Below are 16163 nucleotides of genomic sequence, written 5' to 3' on the forward strand. Positions count from 1 at the left end.
CAACTAGCCCACCAGGTACCTAGAGTTAGCACCACAGAGCTGCGTTGCAGAGAAGTGGTCCGAGGCCAGGCCCCTTTTTTCACCTCTCTGCAACGCAACTCTGTTGTGCTTACTTAAGGTACCTGGTGGGCTAGTTGCCCACAGGGACCCTCAGGATAGGAACTGACCTGGATAGACTTTTTTTTGGGAGAATTTCACGAAGATTCGTCAAACGACACCAAAGTTATTAACAAATCATAAAATGCTTTTCCTATGAAAACTAGGTTCTAACTATAACTACCTACTGGCGACAGCGAGTAGGTAACATATATACACACAAAGTTTGCATAGGAAGAGGAAGAGCATTTTTTGTTTTGTCAATAACTTTGGCACCGTTTGATAAATCTTAACAAATTAAAATAAAACGTATACTTTAGATGGTTCAGCTGCTGTACTCGGAATGATCCCTCAAGCCAGGGCCGAGAAAAATGGGGGTCCCAAAACGCATGTGCTCCATTCATTGTCTATGGGGATTTTCATTCTTTGAACACGATAGTGAGCATGTAATAAGTGTGATGTAACATGTGAGGTCATCAGCAGTGCATTGCGGGGGTGTACGTTATAGTCAGCTATAACTGCTGAATTTCTATGGTTTTCTACAAGAGAATTCTGAGCCTAACTACAACGTCCCTGTAACCTTTTGAATTTTCAGTGAATATATATATGTATATATATATATATATATATATATATCAACACAGTTCAGGAAGCACATGAGAGAAGACCACAGGTAGCTTTGGATAGGTTCTTTTATTTGCATTCGAGCACTTGCCAGCAGTTAAATTGTCAGGTTCAGGCTTTTCAAGTTCATCTGCCAGACACGTTTCAGGTTGCAAAGACCTTTCTTCAGTGGCAATAGTCAGGAAATTAAAACATCGCTTCGTTTTTTTCTACTTTAAGTACCTGCCCTTTGGGGCGTGGCACACCCCGTGCCTTCTGGTACATGTAGTATATAATTCCCAAGTGGGTGCAATGTTCACTATTTCATAATGTACTCAGTATTCTCCCCAGTGGGTCAAAGCGCTTTACCTGGCAAATGACTGCCTCGCTTTTCAGTGGTCGAAAGAACTCAGCGCACGATGCAGTCCTGAATTGAACAGTGCGCAGCTGCCTCTGTTTTCTTCGTGCTGAAGTGAAAGCTCGAACAGACCCGCAAGGTAGCAGTGAGTCATCTCTGTTAGGCGTGCAAAGCCCCAGTGCTTCCTGAACTGTGTTGATATATATATATATATATATATATATATAGAGAGAGAGAGAGAGAGAGAGAGAGAGAGAGATAGAGAGAGAGAGAGAGGAAGAGAGATATCTCTTCAAGGTTTATATACGTGGATTTACCTACAGAAAATCTAAACTTACTTACCTTTCCATGTTTTACTTTCGATATTTTGTCCTCAATGTTTCTGTACCATGATATTCTGCCTTCGATATTGGGGAAGCACACCCATCTGTAAGGTACTTGAGAGCAGCACTGTATCAGGTGGAAGTCTAATCAGTAATAGTGCAAAGGCAAACAAATACACAACAGAAGCAATGAAAAAGCTCCTTCAAGAATCATAAATGCATCACCACTGGATTACAAATAGAAAGGAACTCAATATCATATTTAAATCTGTGCTTTGGATTGCAGTTGGCTGAAAGTATATTAAGATAGCAGAAGAACAAATCCGCGTATTTATGTACAAAATTTATTCATTAAAGCAAAGAGAGATGGCTTAAATAAACTATTTGTTCTGTATTTTTCAGTTTTTAGGGTCCTAAACGGAACAACCACTGCCGCAAGCAATGTCCTGTCCATGGAAGTGCAGGCATACCCGCCACCCACCCAGTGGAAGCAATGGCTGGGACGTTTTAGACAAGTAAGGGCCTGCAGTAGAATATCCGGGGATGTACCAGGAAGGTGAGAAAGAGAGGGCTACCGACACAAGGGGGTCTTGTTTCTTGAGTATATCTCAAATTCCACAATCCACCGCCTATAAGTTTGTTTTCAGTATTATCCTTTTTACTGTACTCCTCTGGACCTGTTTCGAAGATAGCCACTTGTGGCAAGGTCAAGGATGGAAAAGACTAGTATCCGGTAGACAGACGTCCTCTCCTTGTTCCAAGGTCACGTCTGCCACGCCCACTTTGGATGATGAGACAAGGTCCAATGAGTCTTAAGTTTGCAGATCCTCCAACAGTTATAAATTAAAAGTCAAAATTCTAGTTTTAAATATTTACTAAACAAAAAAAGCCATCTTTTCCACACAAAAAAGGAACATTTGTGTAAAAAAATAACCAAAAGCTTCTAAAAGAGTCTTGTAAACTTCTTAAAAACATCTTCGCCAAGAAACAGCTCTTAGCTATTTTCCTTGAGGCATTTGTTCCTCTTCAATATATTGGCGGGTTTGTTGCCTTTGCGCACCACCCGGCACCAGCGCGCGCCCGTCGGCCCTGTTTGTAGTGACGTGACATGCAGGCTCAGCTGCACTTGCAGGACTTCACCACCATGTTGGACAACTGTTCCACCTTGGGAGTCCGGCCAAGATAGTAAACGATGGGGAGAGGCTCCAGTACTTGTGGGACGCAGCAGGGGGAGGCTGATGCCCCTGGGTTATGCTGGTTGTACAAAGCCAGAACCTGAGGAGAGCAGAGATGAAATAGAAACTGGTTAGTGCTTTCTTGACTTCCATCAGGTAAAATCCTTTAAGCCACCACCAATTCAAGTTTTAACTCGACACAAACAGTTCATCAATATATATAAAAAAGTGTCCTTAATTGACCAATAAAATATGGCGGAAAAAACGTAAATTACTACTTTACCACTAACATAACTCTGAGTACACACTTAAGTCTGATCTTTAATAAATTTCCTTAGCAGTTTCTTGGATTTAGGAAGGAAAACGAGAGTAGTGCAGTGGCATCAGTTCAATTGAAATAATTATTTATGTATTCAGAATTGAAATTGAAATTGATTATTTTTTATGCATAATTGACAAGCACATTTACCTACAGGTTGCCCTTGCCTACAAGAAACTGCTCATTTCCGATCTCCTCTGTAATAGTTCCTTGACTTCCTGTCCTGAACCGTGGCCATTTTAGGCCCTTTCCAGTGGTATCTCACATTCACTTAGTGTTCCCTATTTCTGATCCTGCCTCTTGTCTCAGTTAAACCAATTTCTCTCCTGCCCAATTCATTACAATCCGAGATTGTCAGACCCCTTCAACCTCTTCGCATTTCCTGAACTGCGTTTGTCCTTCTCAGACTGTTTCGTCCATGTTTCTATCTCCACCAAAGATATTTACAGGTCCTCTATATAGCGAGACTTTTCCCCATCAGCCATTCTGGAGTTCAGCCTCGACTTTCCTACCCTGAAAAGTCATCCTAATAAGTTCTCTTCTAAAAAGCTATGGTGCCAACTATGTAAGCTTCTGACATCTAACCTTATAGGACACGTTAATCAGGTCAGAAGCAAGAAGCCACTTTAACACACCTGCCAACACATGTCTTGCATTCCTGACGCCAGTGCTTTAAATGGGCAGGTACTATCAGGTACTCAATACCTACACTTATTTAATTTGAAATGGCTAGTACCAGCAATTCACAACAAAATTTCAATGCTTTTAATGGAAGAGTACTGGCACTTTTCAGAACCGCACAGGTACTCTGGGACGAAGAGTACCTGCCCTTCTATGTTTCCATTTCAAGCACTACCTTACCAGCAGCTTAAAGTTTTTTAAAGTTCGTCGTCCCAACCCGAGATCAAACTATTACAAAGCAACAGTAAACATACAAAATTACCAGCATCAAAACAATCATTCCAAATTATCGGATCCAAATGTGAAAAAACACAATTGTCATAAAAACACGCAAAACTGTTCATTTTAAAAATGATACTAGAGATGCAGCAGTTCCTACGCAAAAACTGTCTCTTTGCTCCAGAAGCAGAAGTCATCAATGTAAAAAAGGAAATAACTGATGAAACTGGTTCATTCTAAATAGATAATCCAAGAAATTGGTTCATTATAAATACATAGCCTATGAAACTGGTTAATTCTAATGGAAGAGACAGAATTAGATTTACAGATTTTAAACTTCTGGTATCCCTAACCAATTCCACTTTGGCCCCTCTCTACAATCTACACAATATTTATTTTTTTAGTTCTGGCGAGAGACCACTTTAACTGTCTGCCAGAGACTATGGGCCTGATTATGAGACCGCCATAGCCACTGTGGCGGTGCGGGCACAACTGCTCCGACTGCCCTATTACAAGTTGGGCGGTCGGACCATCATGGGACCGCCGCAACCGCCTGGGATCAGAGATCCCTGGCTGTGTTGCGGCAGTCTTGAGGCCACAATATGCTTGGCAGTGGCACCGCCAAGCTTATTACGAGTTTCCTCTCCGCCATGGTTTTCATGGTGGTGAGCCCACCATGAAAACTGTGGCAGAGAGGAAACTAAGGGCGCCCTCCAGGGCCCCCTGTTGCCTCAGGGTCATGGGGTGCATGCAGGGGGACACATGTTGCGCCTCCCTGTGTGCATGAACGCCAGTTCCTGCACGGCAAAGACTGCAGAGTCCATGCCGTGCAGGAATTACCTTTGACGCTCCCATTGCAGTGCCCTTTTTCAGAGGCACCGCCATGGGACCGCCAAAGAAACGCCTGCCAGACACGAGAAAACTTGTAATCTGGCAGGCAGCGTCACACGGCTTTGGCGGTGTGGGTGCCGGGAGGTGGCGTTGGAGCCTCGCTCCCACTACAATTTAGAATTGATTGTAATGGGAATGCAGAAAAGGAAAGCATTTAACTTGTCTGATGATATCAACTTTAAATTGTGGCATGTGTGGATATTCGCACAAATGGTGCTTGCAGAAGATTGGCTGCAATGTGTATGTAAAGAGGTCTCTCTCGAGTCCACAGAAGGCAGATCCGTATGATAGCTAATACATTGTTCGTTCATCTATTTTGCCAGAACAAAGATTCAGATATCAGTATTATGTCAAATGAAACAACACTACAATGTAGCCATAGATGGTAAATATAAAATGGAATAAGAGGTGATGAGAGACCAGGTCACAAGTTTTATCTGACATATGTAGCCATGTTCGTGGCTATAGGGGGAAAGGAGTGGATTTTTTTCTGCACGTCAGCTGGCAAATAACATAAAATATACAATTGCAGTAAAAAGAAACTGATAAATTTGTGCCAGCAACACATCAGAAGCCATTGTGTTGTGTGAATGTGGTGATCACAGATAAGAACCGGTGGCGTAGCAAGGATGCCATGGGCCCTAGTGCAAGCAAGGAAAATGGCCCTGTTGACTGCTGATGGGGTAGTTAAATAAAGCAATCCCCAGGGTTCCACGGGCCCCTCAGGGCTCTGGGACTTGGGGCCACTGCAACTGCTGCAGGAAACATCCTTTACAACGCAACCATCACATCGCAATACACTTACAACGCAGTCATTACATTTCAACATCATTTACAATGCATGTCACTACAACGCAGGCATTACAACGCATGACACTACATCAAATGACACTACATCGCATGTCACTACAACGTAGGCATTGCAACGCATACCATTACAATGTATACCATTACAACGCATAGTACCCCTACACTATCCAAAACTTACCCTACTGTTGCACCCCCCTGGAGTTAGAATAGTAATTTTTACCCCTATACTATACAAAACTTACCCTACTGTTGCACCCCCCGGAGTTAGAATAGTAATTTTTACCCCTATACTATTGAATACTTACCTTACATGCAATGTAATAGTATGCGTTGTAATGGTATGCGTTGTAAAGGTATAATACGATGTAATGGACTGCGTTGTAAAGGTAGTTTCTAAAAAATGCGATGTAGTGTCATGCGATGTAATGGAGTGCGTTGTAAAGGATGTTGTATGTAAAAACTGCGTTGTAAAGGCATGCGTTTTAAATGTATGCATTGTAACATCATACATTCTCTGCTGCACCAGTGGTAGCTATGCCCCTGATAAGAGGATGTATGACGTTACAACGCATGCCTTTACGACGCAAGTTTTACAACGCAAGTCCTTACAACGACTTGCTTTGGGGGGCGCTGGATAGTGAATAGTTTAATTTACTATTCCAACTCCAGTCCCCGTGGATAGTAGGGAAGGTGTTGGAAACTATTCCCTATCCTAGAGCGCCCCCAGCGCAAGTCGTTGTAAAAGTTGCGTTGTAATGGTTGCGTCGTAAAGGTACTTCGTTGTAACAGTTGCGTTGTAAAGGATGTTCCCCCTGATAAGAACCTGGTGACCAAGATGGCCCCCCAGATTTTAGAAAAGTAGAGCATTTTTATACTGTAAAACAATGAAGCAAATGATTTGGATTGAAGAAATTCCCACTGGCAATGGAAATACTCCCCCACAACCTTGAAATTCTCCCAAAGGATCTGAAAGACTTGTAAATGTGCCCTTTAGGCAATGATCGCTGCCAAAATGAAATAAATCAGGCCAGAAAATGCAATAATCCTGGCCAAGGATGGCTGAAAATATGTTTACACCAAGGTATCCAACATAGCCCCAGGTATCTGTCACTTTCGTCAGAAAAAAAACGATTATTTGATTTTAAAGAGGTGTTAATCCATTCCCAAGAACCAACATAGCACCAGTTTTGAGAAAATATGTGCTTAAATAAGTTGTCAATTTGGCTCCAAAAATGCTCTCAATATTGAGACAGATATTACTCACTGAGAGCCAGCTCGAAAACACGTAGTCAAATTGGCAGCACAAATGTCAGTTTCGTCTTGAGAGCTTTAAATCTAGTCTCCTCGGTATCTGGTGTCTCTAAAAGTCTTGTATCGATGAAAGCAGCTAGCTAGCCTGCACCTTTGAGTATGTGTACTTTTGGAAAAGATGCTAACAAAGACATCAGAACACGGGATTGCCATCCTCAGGAAGGGGCTTCTCGAGATAAGGACTGGGGTCTTCTCTGTCCAGAAGAAAAGTTAAGCGACTCATTTGTTTATTCCACTGGGTGAATTTCCATCATTCTTGTCACTTTCAAAATCCGTATGTTATGAGAGAGTGATAGTCAGCACATCAGTGTTTTTGAGAGCGGAAGTGATAAACTTTTATGCTTCAATTTTTTTGTCAGAAAACTCAGGGCCTACTTTTGCCAATTGTGGGAGGTCTGTGGGCCGACAGGTCAAGACAGACTATGGCCCCTACTACCTGGCAGAAGGAGCCTGCCCTCTCTAAAGATCGCTGCCTGGTTGGTGGCGAGCTTTAAAACTAAAGTGAAGCTGCCACCCAAGCAGCTCTACCAAAAATGCCGAGCTAACGTCATGTTGTTTTAGCCTCACTCAGCGTTTTTTTTCTTTTTCAAAAACAAATTCCCAAAGTGGGAGTTTGTTTTTGGAAAAGAAGTAATCAAATGCACCGAGTGCATGCATTTTTTTCTGTTGGGTGTGGGGTCATTGATTGATTTTCAGGGCAGTTTAAAGAAATCTGATGGCAGCTTGGGCCAGCTGAGTAGGCTAAGACTGTGTCAGTGGAAACCCTACAATTCACCACCTCTAAAGGGGGAGGGAGAATCATGAAACTGGTGCGGTGGACATCGCTGCAGCTACAGATGGCGTGGGTCCTAGAGGGGACAGGCTGCCCTATTCTTGTCCCCTATACCCTCTGTCCCAAATCCATCTTCTAACCAGGGACTAACTCAACAGTCATCACTGTACTTGGTGGCAGCTTAATGGCGTATCATTTGCGAGACAGGCTGAGGGGAGACAAGAGCAGCCTGCTGAGATCTTTGTGTGCCCATTTTTCTGGGGATAATACTGCCATATATATTCACTGAAAAAAACATAGGTTTCAGGGACGTTATAGTTAGTTGGACATTTCACTCGTACCAAACGATAGAAATGACCCCGTTATAGTTAGTTTACCTAACTATAACTCGCACCCCCTGCTGATGACGTCACATATAACATCATTCATGACACGGTCAGTGACATCACTGATGATATCACTGACGACATCTCAAATGACGTCACTGATTACATCATCCAGTGACTGTGTGTTTCTCTAAAGTTTAAATATGCTTTATATATATGCCAAGATGTATTGAAGAATGAGTGGGTGTATAAGTGTCTGGATGGTGGATTTAGTATGTGTGTGACTGACTGTATAAGTGAGTGATGAAATGTGTCTTACTGAATGCATGAGTTAGTGACTAAACTGTCTGAATGTGTGTATCAGTCGGTCTGTTGTGTAAGCTACTGCATCTGTTGGCCAGTAGCTACATGAGTGTTTATATGTGTGTGTGTGGGTGGGTGGGAGGTGTGTTACTCTGTGTAAAGATGTTTGAGTGGTTGATTCACTGGGTGTATGGGTTCAAGAGTGCATGTGGAAACAGCTGTATGGGCTGTGTGTGTATGGGTGTGTTGGTGAGAGATTGGATGTCTCAGTGGTACATGTCCAAGTAACTATATATGTAAAAGGCAGTGTATATGAGACTTGGAGTATATAAATGACTAAACGTGAGAGTCAGTGATTGTGAGAGTGGCTGTATGGATGAGTGTGTACTTATATCAGTGAATGTATTAGAGAGTAAGTATGTGTTAGTATATATTTAAATAAGTGAGGTGGTGTGTGTGTATAACTGTATAGGTGAGGAAATGGGAGTGTGATTGATTCTTTGCATGACTGACTAGGTGTGTGAGTAAATCCATGGATGTGTGAGTTTCTGTATAGGTGTATGAGTGTATATGATAGTGTTGATGAGTGACTGTATGTATGAGTGATTGTATAGGTGAATGAGTGCATGTGTGTGTAGACCTGGGAATCAGTAAGTGCTTATGTAGTTACTGGTATTGGTGTGTTGATGTTTTTCAAAAATGGTAGACTGTATTTTACAGTGGGTGTATCAAAGATTATATTAGAGTGTGAGGAGGTGCATCAGATTAGTGATGTCACTGACCATGTCATGAATGATGTAATATGTGACATCATCAGCAGTGCATTGCGGGGGCGCGAGTTATAGTTAGCTGAACTAACTATAACGGGGGAATTTCTATGGTTTTGTACGAGTGAAATGTCCAACTAACTATAACGTCCCTGAAACCTATGTTTTTTTCAGTGAATTTCAATGGTTTTTTAAATGCTAATTTCTAACTATAACGTGCCCGAAACCTATGGTTTTTTCAGCAAATTTCAATGTTTTTTTAAAATTCTAATTTCTAACTATAACGTGCCTGAAACCTATGTTTTTTTCAGTGAATTTCAATGGTTTTTTAAATGCTAATTTCTAACTATGCCTACAAGTGAGGACATGTGAAGAAAGAGGAAGAAAAGCGCAGCAAGAAGAAGCAAGACAAATGCAAAAAGAGGCAACAGAGGTCCAGAAAGAAGAAGAAACATGCAGGAAGAAGCAAGAGATGTGCAAAAAGAACCAAAAGAGGAGGAGAAAGTCCCCCTGTGCCCCAAACCTTTTAGTGACGGGTACTGGTGGTAACTGTCTCTGACTAACCAGGACTGGAGCCAGAGCTATGCTAAAAGACACTTAGAATACAATGTAAAACACCTACATACACTATGCGTAGGGGTACCCTTGTAATTAGCATGACCGCCTCTGTATTTGCCATAAATTAGTACCTGGGTCATTGCATGAGTACATGGGTAATGACTGGATGATTAGAGGGCTGCAAGGACAGTGCATGGTGATTTTATAACTGCTTGGCTGTTGGCGAAGTGATTGGATAAGTACATGCTGCTGGATGGCTGATTTAAGGAGTGCATGGGTAGTGACAGAGGGATTTCTGGAGTGCATGGGTACAACATGGGTAATTGGATGAATGAATCAGTACTGTGTAGGTGGTTAGAGGTCTCCATGCGTAGTGCACAGGGGATTATAGCAGTGCATATGTTAGTGCCTGGGTCACTCCACGAGTACATGAGTACTGAAGGGAAGATTAGAGTACTGCAAGGAGAGTGCATGGTGAATTTATAGGTGCCTGGGTTTTGGCAGAGTGATTATATAAGTACATGGTGGTCACTGGGTGATTGGAAGAGTGCATGGGTAGTGATAGGGCAATGTCTGGACTGCATAGGTACTGTTCAGGGTATTGTAGCAGTGCATGAGTTAGTGCATGGGTCATTGCATGAGTGAATGGGTAGTGGCTGGATGATTAGAGTGCTGTAAGGAGAGTGCATGGTGAATTTATACGTGCTTGAGTTTTGGTTTGAGTGATTGCATAAGTACACACGTCACATCAGGCCCGCCCCCTCCCTTCACCACTGTGCAATCGCGCCCCCTGGCGGGTTTTAATTTGGGGATTAATTCCCCTTGAATCCTGAGGGTCCCTGGGGGCCACCTAGCCCACCATGTACCTCCAGTAAGCACCACAGAGCTGCATTGCAGAGAGGTGGTCCGAAGCCACGCCCCTTTTTACACCTCTTTGCAACGCAACTCTGTGGCACTTAATGGACATAGCTGGTGGGCTAGTTGGCCCCCAGGGAACCTCCGCTGCAATGCCAGCTTCTCTTTTTTTAAGGGGGCCTGTGCGGATCCCTCCTTTTAAATTATTTGGGGCCCTGCTGACCCCAGCCCCCCAGGGCCTGCTTTAAAAAAAAACATGTATAAAAAATGGGAAGGGGGTCCCTCCCAAGGCCAATTTCACCTCTTTGCAACGCAACTCTGTGGCACTTAATGGACATAGCTGGTGGGCTAGTTGGCCCCCAGGGAACCATTGGACCCCATCTCCCGGGGCATGGCCACATTTTGATTTAAAAAAAGCTTTTTAAAGGGGGGGGCTGCGTAGCCCCCCTCCTTAGGCCTCAAGTGGGCCTGGGGACCTCATCCCCCAGGGCTGTGCCTCATTACAAAAAATACATGTAATTCATTGATGGAGGGGGGCCGCGTGGCCCCCCTCCCAGGCTACTCATGACCCCGAGGATCCAATCCCCCGGGGCCGGCCCTATCTGTTGGGGACCATGGGGGGGACCCCAATTACCCCAGGGTCCCGCCGGCTTCCCGTCTCCTGCGGGAGCCGGCATTGCTTATCTCCAAGGGGAGCTGCTAAAATGCAGCTCCCCTTGTGGAAAAGCAATGTGGTTTGGATTTTGTAAGCGTGAGCAGAAAACCTGCTCACGCTCATGCTATGACAGGGCGGGAGCCGCATGGCTCCCATCCTGCCATAGCAAACTGAAGTGTCCCGGGGGTGGGCACCCCGGGACACTGCAAAATCCGGCCCTGGGGGGTGGCGGCCCCAGGGCCATGGAGGGCTCCAGGAGAGGGGCCGCGTCACCCCCCTCCTAGTCTGATTGAAGCCCTGGGGAGGTGGTGGCCCCCGGGGCTCGGGGGTACGTAACGGATCCCTGCATTTGCATTTTAGTGCCCCGAGGTAGCGGTTCCTGGGGCATGTGGGGGCGCTTGAGCCCCCTACAGGTTTATTTATTTTCATTTAACAGCCCGGGGGTGGCGGTCCCGGGGAAGCGGGGGTCGTGTGCCCCCGCAAATAATTAATAAAAGCCCCGGGGGTGGCGGTCCCCGGGTCCAAGGCCCCCCCAAACATTAAAAAAATAGCCCCGGGGGCTGCGTTCCCCCCGCAACTCATACATCTTGCCCCTGTCCCTGCGTTGCATTCTGGGGCATGGGGTCCGGTATGCTGGTAAGTTATTTCCTTATAGTAAGTTCATGCGTGCGTTTAAAAATTCCCCCACTCCGCCCCGGGGACCGCCATCCTCCCAGGGGCAAGATTTATGAGTTGTGGGGGGCACGCAGCCCCCGGGGCTAATGTGTGGGGGGGCCTTGGACCCGGGGACCGCCACCCCGGGGCTTGCTTTAGTGTAATGTTGACACGCCTATGTGGGCGGCATGGTGAATAAAGTGCCGGAAAACTGTTATGTGGGTTTCAGGTGTGCTGTTTATTACCCAAGAAGAAGGGGCATGGGTAAATTATGCCAATCAGGAAGCAAGGAATTTGTTAGAGTTCATCTCTAACTAGAGTGAAACTCGTGTGTCAGGGGTTTCTTCTATTTATTCTGTGGTGCCCTTGATGGTATTTTACCAGCCCAAAGCTGTAATACTCTGCCTGAAGTGGTAAAAGGCTTTCGTACATTTTCAGCTCAGTGTGGATGGCACTGTGCTAATCGTATGCCTAAAACTCTGCTAGAAAAATAGACATTTGAGGTGAGCCGATTCAGAGTGTTGCTGGTGTTGCAGTGTGCTACATATAAATATATAAATATATATCCACTTAAACTTGGGAATTACCCAGAGTTCCTTGTTTCCTGTTTTCTATCCTACACTCTAAGTCTGAAAGGGTATTGTCTTGAGTTATACTGGGTGCATCCTTGTGTTTATACAAAGCTGTATCTCTTTGAGGAACTTTAACTAGAATGAAACATGTGTCAGGAGTTATTTGTATTCATTCCAGGTCAAACTGCCATGCCAGGTCCTTCCTGGACTGGAAACAAGCATCCTGGGATCAGTTTGGGGGTATCACATCCCAGGAGGCATGTTTCCCGTCCAAGGAGGATCTGGCTTGGCAGTTCAGGCTGGACTTTTCCCATGAGGCGCAGGGTCAAGACTGATTGGCACATGGCTAGGTCCAAACTGGGGTGGCATGGTGAGCAAAAGAATAATGAATTTAACCCAGATCTCTTGACTGGCTGTGAATGTTTGATTTGTTCAGCATTCCGTCCATCATTTGTTTGCACTGCAAGATGGAAGACATGCATCGTGGAGTCGCAAATGCGTGTGTTGCGAAATGAGGTGCCAGATAGAAAATTGCAGCTGTAGGGCCTCCGAGAAAATTAATTAAACATATATTCAAAAGAATAATGTGAAGGGGAGGAGCAAGGGATCAAGTGCGGAGAGAGTTGGGGCGGGGGAAAGAAATCAATGCTACAGAGCCGCAGGAGCCTCCAAGAGGGTAAGGGGATGCAACAAAGGAGAAGACGTTTCAAATTATTAAAATGAAAACCAGCAGATTTTAATGGGGAAGTAGCACACAAGGGACAGAGCAAGAAAATGAGAAGAAAAAGAAGAATATTCAATAAAATCAAACCATAGAAGGACACAAATCATCAAGTCAAAACACCATAAAAAAGAGATTTTAATGAGGCGCCAGGACAAACAAAGAACATACAATAAATTCATTGAATAAGAAGTTTAGAAATGAGATGCACTAGAACGCCACCCACTAAATAAAAATGGGTATATATATATATATATATATATATATATATATATATATATATATATATATATATATATATATATATAAAACAATTTTACTACATAAGAGACAATAGGTCTTCGAAGGACAGATATATTGCCTGTAGGCAAGACCTAAAATGTACAAATGCCCGATGCAGTCTCAAGTCTCCTTGGGAAAATGAGTCAAGTTTAGGTATGTCACCAACAACATGACTGGTAATATCTTTGTACTGACATCAGGACACAGAATGTGTCCTCTCAATAGGGACGGAAACAGGTGCAGCTAAGACAGCTGCCTTTCCAGGGAAAGCCGCGACCAGTCATCTAGCCTGGCCCTGACCTACCAACGCCCTTGAAATTGATAGCCACCTCAAGGAGTGTCCTAGAAGTATCAGCCGCAGGAAAGGACAATGCGGTCTGCAGTGTTGGCAGGTGACGTGGCAGCATCATAAATGCAAGCTTTAGGGTGTGAAAAGGACCATTTATACAGCAAGCAATTTCGAACCTATAACAACAACCTGGCCCAATCGCCTCACAAAGTTTTTCATCGAAAAACTTTGTGACGGTTTCTTCTAAATTTAACAAGCTTTGAAAAAACTGCAAGGCCTTCACAGAGATTTCTTTCGACAAAAAAGATAGAAAGGTTTTTTTACAAAGAATGCGTTTGTGGAATATTCTTCTACAAGCAAAGTGTTGCATGCTTTATAAAACTTCGCAAAGTGGAATGCTTTATACCCGCGCTATCACTAACTAACCTAAATTAGTGAACAAATACAAATATAACTTAGAACCTGCCCAGTCTTGATGGCAACTCATACTGAGTATCGTAAAGGCCGCCACCCACAACACCTTTTCTTCCTACATTTGGCCATATGTTCTCGCTGCTCCAGAAATCTCTTAAAAGGTGAGTGGTGGCCATAACACTCCCATTATGGAAACTCATACCCCCATTGTAACCATTCGGAACCATAAAACATCCATGCCGGCAGGTTTCTTCCTGCTGCTCTAAATCAACCCATGAGAAAAAGAAGGATGTCTCATTTCACCCATGTCCACTCTTGCACACATAGAAGGTCTCGCTCTGAGCATCCTGACAGCTGCCTGCAGTGATGAAGGGGGCGGTGCTTACAATGTTGATAGTCATGGGAGCTGGGGGACTCCTGCAGTACCATCACCATTTCCGGGGTTTTCAAGTACATTTCAAACATATGGAAAAGGATCTGAAAACAGCCCCTGGCAAAGGAACTAGATGTGGATTCAATGTGACGACACAGGCAAACACAGGCGTGCATAAAAAGATTTTCATGCAATAGTGCGTGAAAGCAAGAACTATTGTCTTTGTCAGTGCTTGGCAGTGAAGGTGGCTGTAGTGTCATGGGTTTTTGCATACATGAATGAATGAATGACTGGTATTTATAAAGCGCACAGCTACTCCAACAGGAGCGTCCCAGCGCTAAAAGTTCACACATGACTGCCCTGGGGATGGTTTAGCTCCTAAAAAGCTATGTTTTCAGCAGTTTCTTGAAATTAGTCAGATCCGTGGAAGTTCTCAGGGCCACCGGAAGTTTATTCCAAGTTTGAGCCCCCAGGAGGCTAAGGGATTTACAGCCCCTGCTTACGTTATGGACACATGCCTATTAAAAGACTCTTATTTTGTGTATTTGCACTGCACTAAAATTGACTTGTGGGTTATAACCTGTCAATTCTCCCCAGCTGACGCTGGAGTGGTGAGAATAGACCTGTGTTTGCCTGGCAAGTGGGATCTATGAAGTCATGATCAGGGAAAACACTGATTACATAATGTTAGAGGTGCTGGTAGTGGTGGTGTTAGTGGGTTGTATGATGTTACAATGCATTCCGATGCAATGCATGCCTTTACCACGCATGCGTTACAACGCAAATGCCATTTCCTCGCATAACCTTTACCACGAATATTCCTTTACGATGCATACTTTTACAATGATTTTCGTTGTAAATTCATGCATGGTAAGGGCATATTCCTGCTAAAGGTTATCTCAGTCCCATTTTCTTTTTTAATTTTGAACATTGAGTACCCACACAAGCTCTGCGTTTTGACCGGTTACTTACAGTCCATGTTGAATCTTTATTTTAACTCGCTCGTCGTGACGTGGTTTGTATTTTTTCAGCACACTTTGTAAAACGCCTCCAGTCACAAGACTGCGGCACGGAGTGACGGCCGCGCCGGGTAGCTTGCAGGCAAGACGAGCTTCATAATGTTGCAGAGCATCATGCGAGAGGTGAATACGTCACACAAGAACACAGGGCTAATCCGATATGGACGTAAAAAACTGCACGCTAGGGTCACAGAGAACAAAGGTAGGAGTGTGCGTTCCTTGGCTCGAGACACTTCTAATTTTAAATTCACACAGAGACAATATGCAGGCACTTTCCACGTTGTGCCCACATCTGTAAATATGCTACTGGAGTTGGAGGTATTGGCAGGCGTGGCACTGGTATTGTTAGTGGTATTGTTTGTGGTAGTACTGATGGTGGTGCTGGCATTGGTGGTAGTCTTCGCAGGGTGGTATAGGTGAGAGCGGTATAGATGATGGTAGTGTTGGTGCCAATTGCAGTTGGTATTGGTGATGGTATTGATGGTGGAAATGGGGGAAGTTGTGTTGGCGGTGGCCTTGTTGATGGTAGGGTAGTGTGGTATTGGAGGTGTAATAAACAAAACGTAATTAAGAGGCCATGTGCGAAAGTCTAGCAGGTACAATCAAAGGAAGTTTGAGCTACAAGCACGTACAGCCCTGGCCTCACCCCTCTCCACCAACCCCCGCCTATAGCAGCACATAATGATCAATTTGGCCAGCAGAAGCCTCACCTGAACCCTTGCATCCTTTCTGCCCCACCCAGGCTCCTACATTCACATTTACTACCTGCTCAAAGAAGATGGTAGATAGGAATGGTAATCCATACGGAATTTGAGAG

The 16163-nt window shown here is 44.2% G+C and overlaps 1 protein-coding gene across 1 annotated transcript in view; it reads right to left on the reverse strand.

Annotated features, from left to right (window-relative positions):
* Positions 1-1707: 1707 nt before the first annotated feature.
* The window catches only part of TGFB1 (transforming growth factor beta 1), a 140483-nt gene continuing 126027 nt past the window's right edge, over positions 1708-16163 (reverse strand). Inside the window, exon 7 of the mRNA XM_078661058.1 lies at positions 1708-2655. Coding sequence (XP_078517184.1) covers positions 2497-2655 — 159 coding nt within the window. The 3' untranslated portion in view covers positions 1708-2496. The remainder of the gene's footprint in view (positions 2656-16163) is intronic.

This window comes from Lissotriton helveticus, chromosome 9 (assembly GCF_964261635.1).
Source record: "Lissotriton helveticus chromosome 9, aLisHel1.1, whole genome shotgun sequence".
Classification (NCBI taxonomy): Eukaryota; Metazoa; Chordata; class Amphibia; order Caudata; family Salamandridae; genus Lissotriton; species Lissotriton helveticus.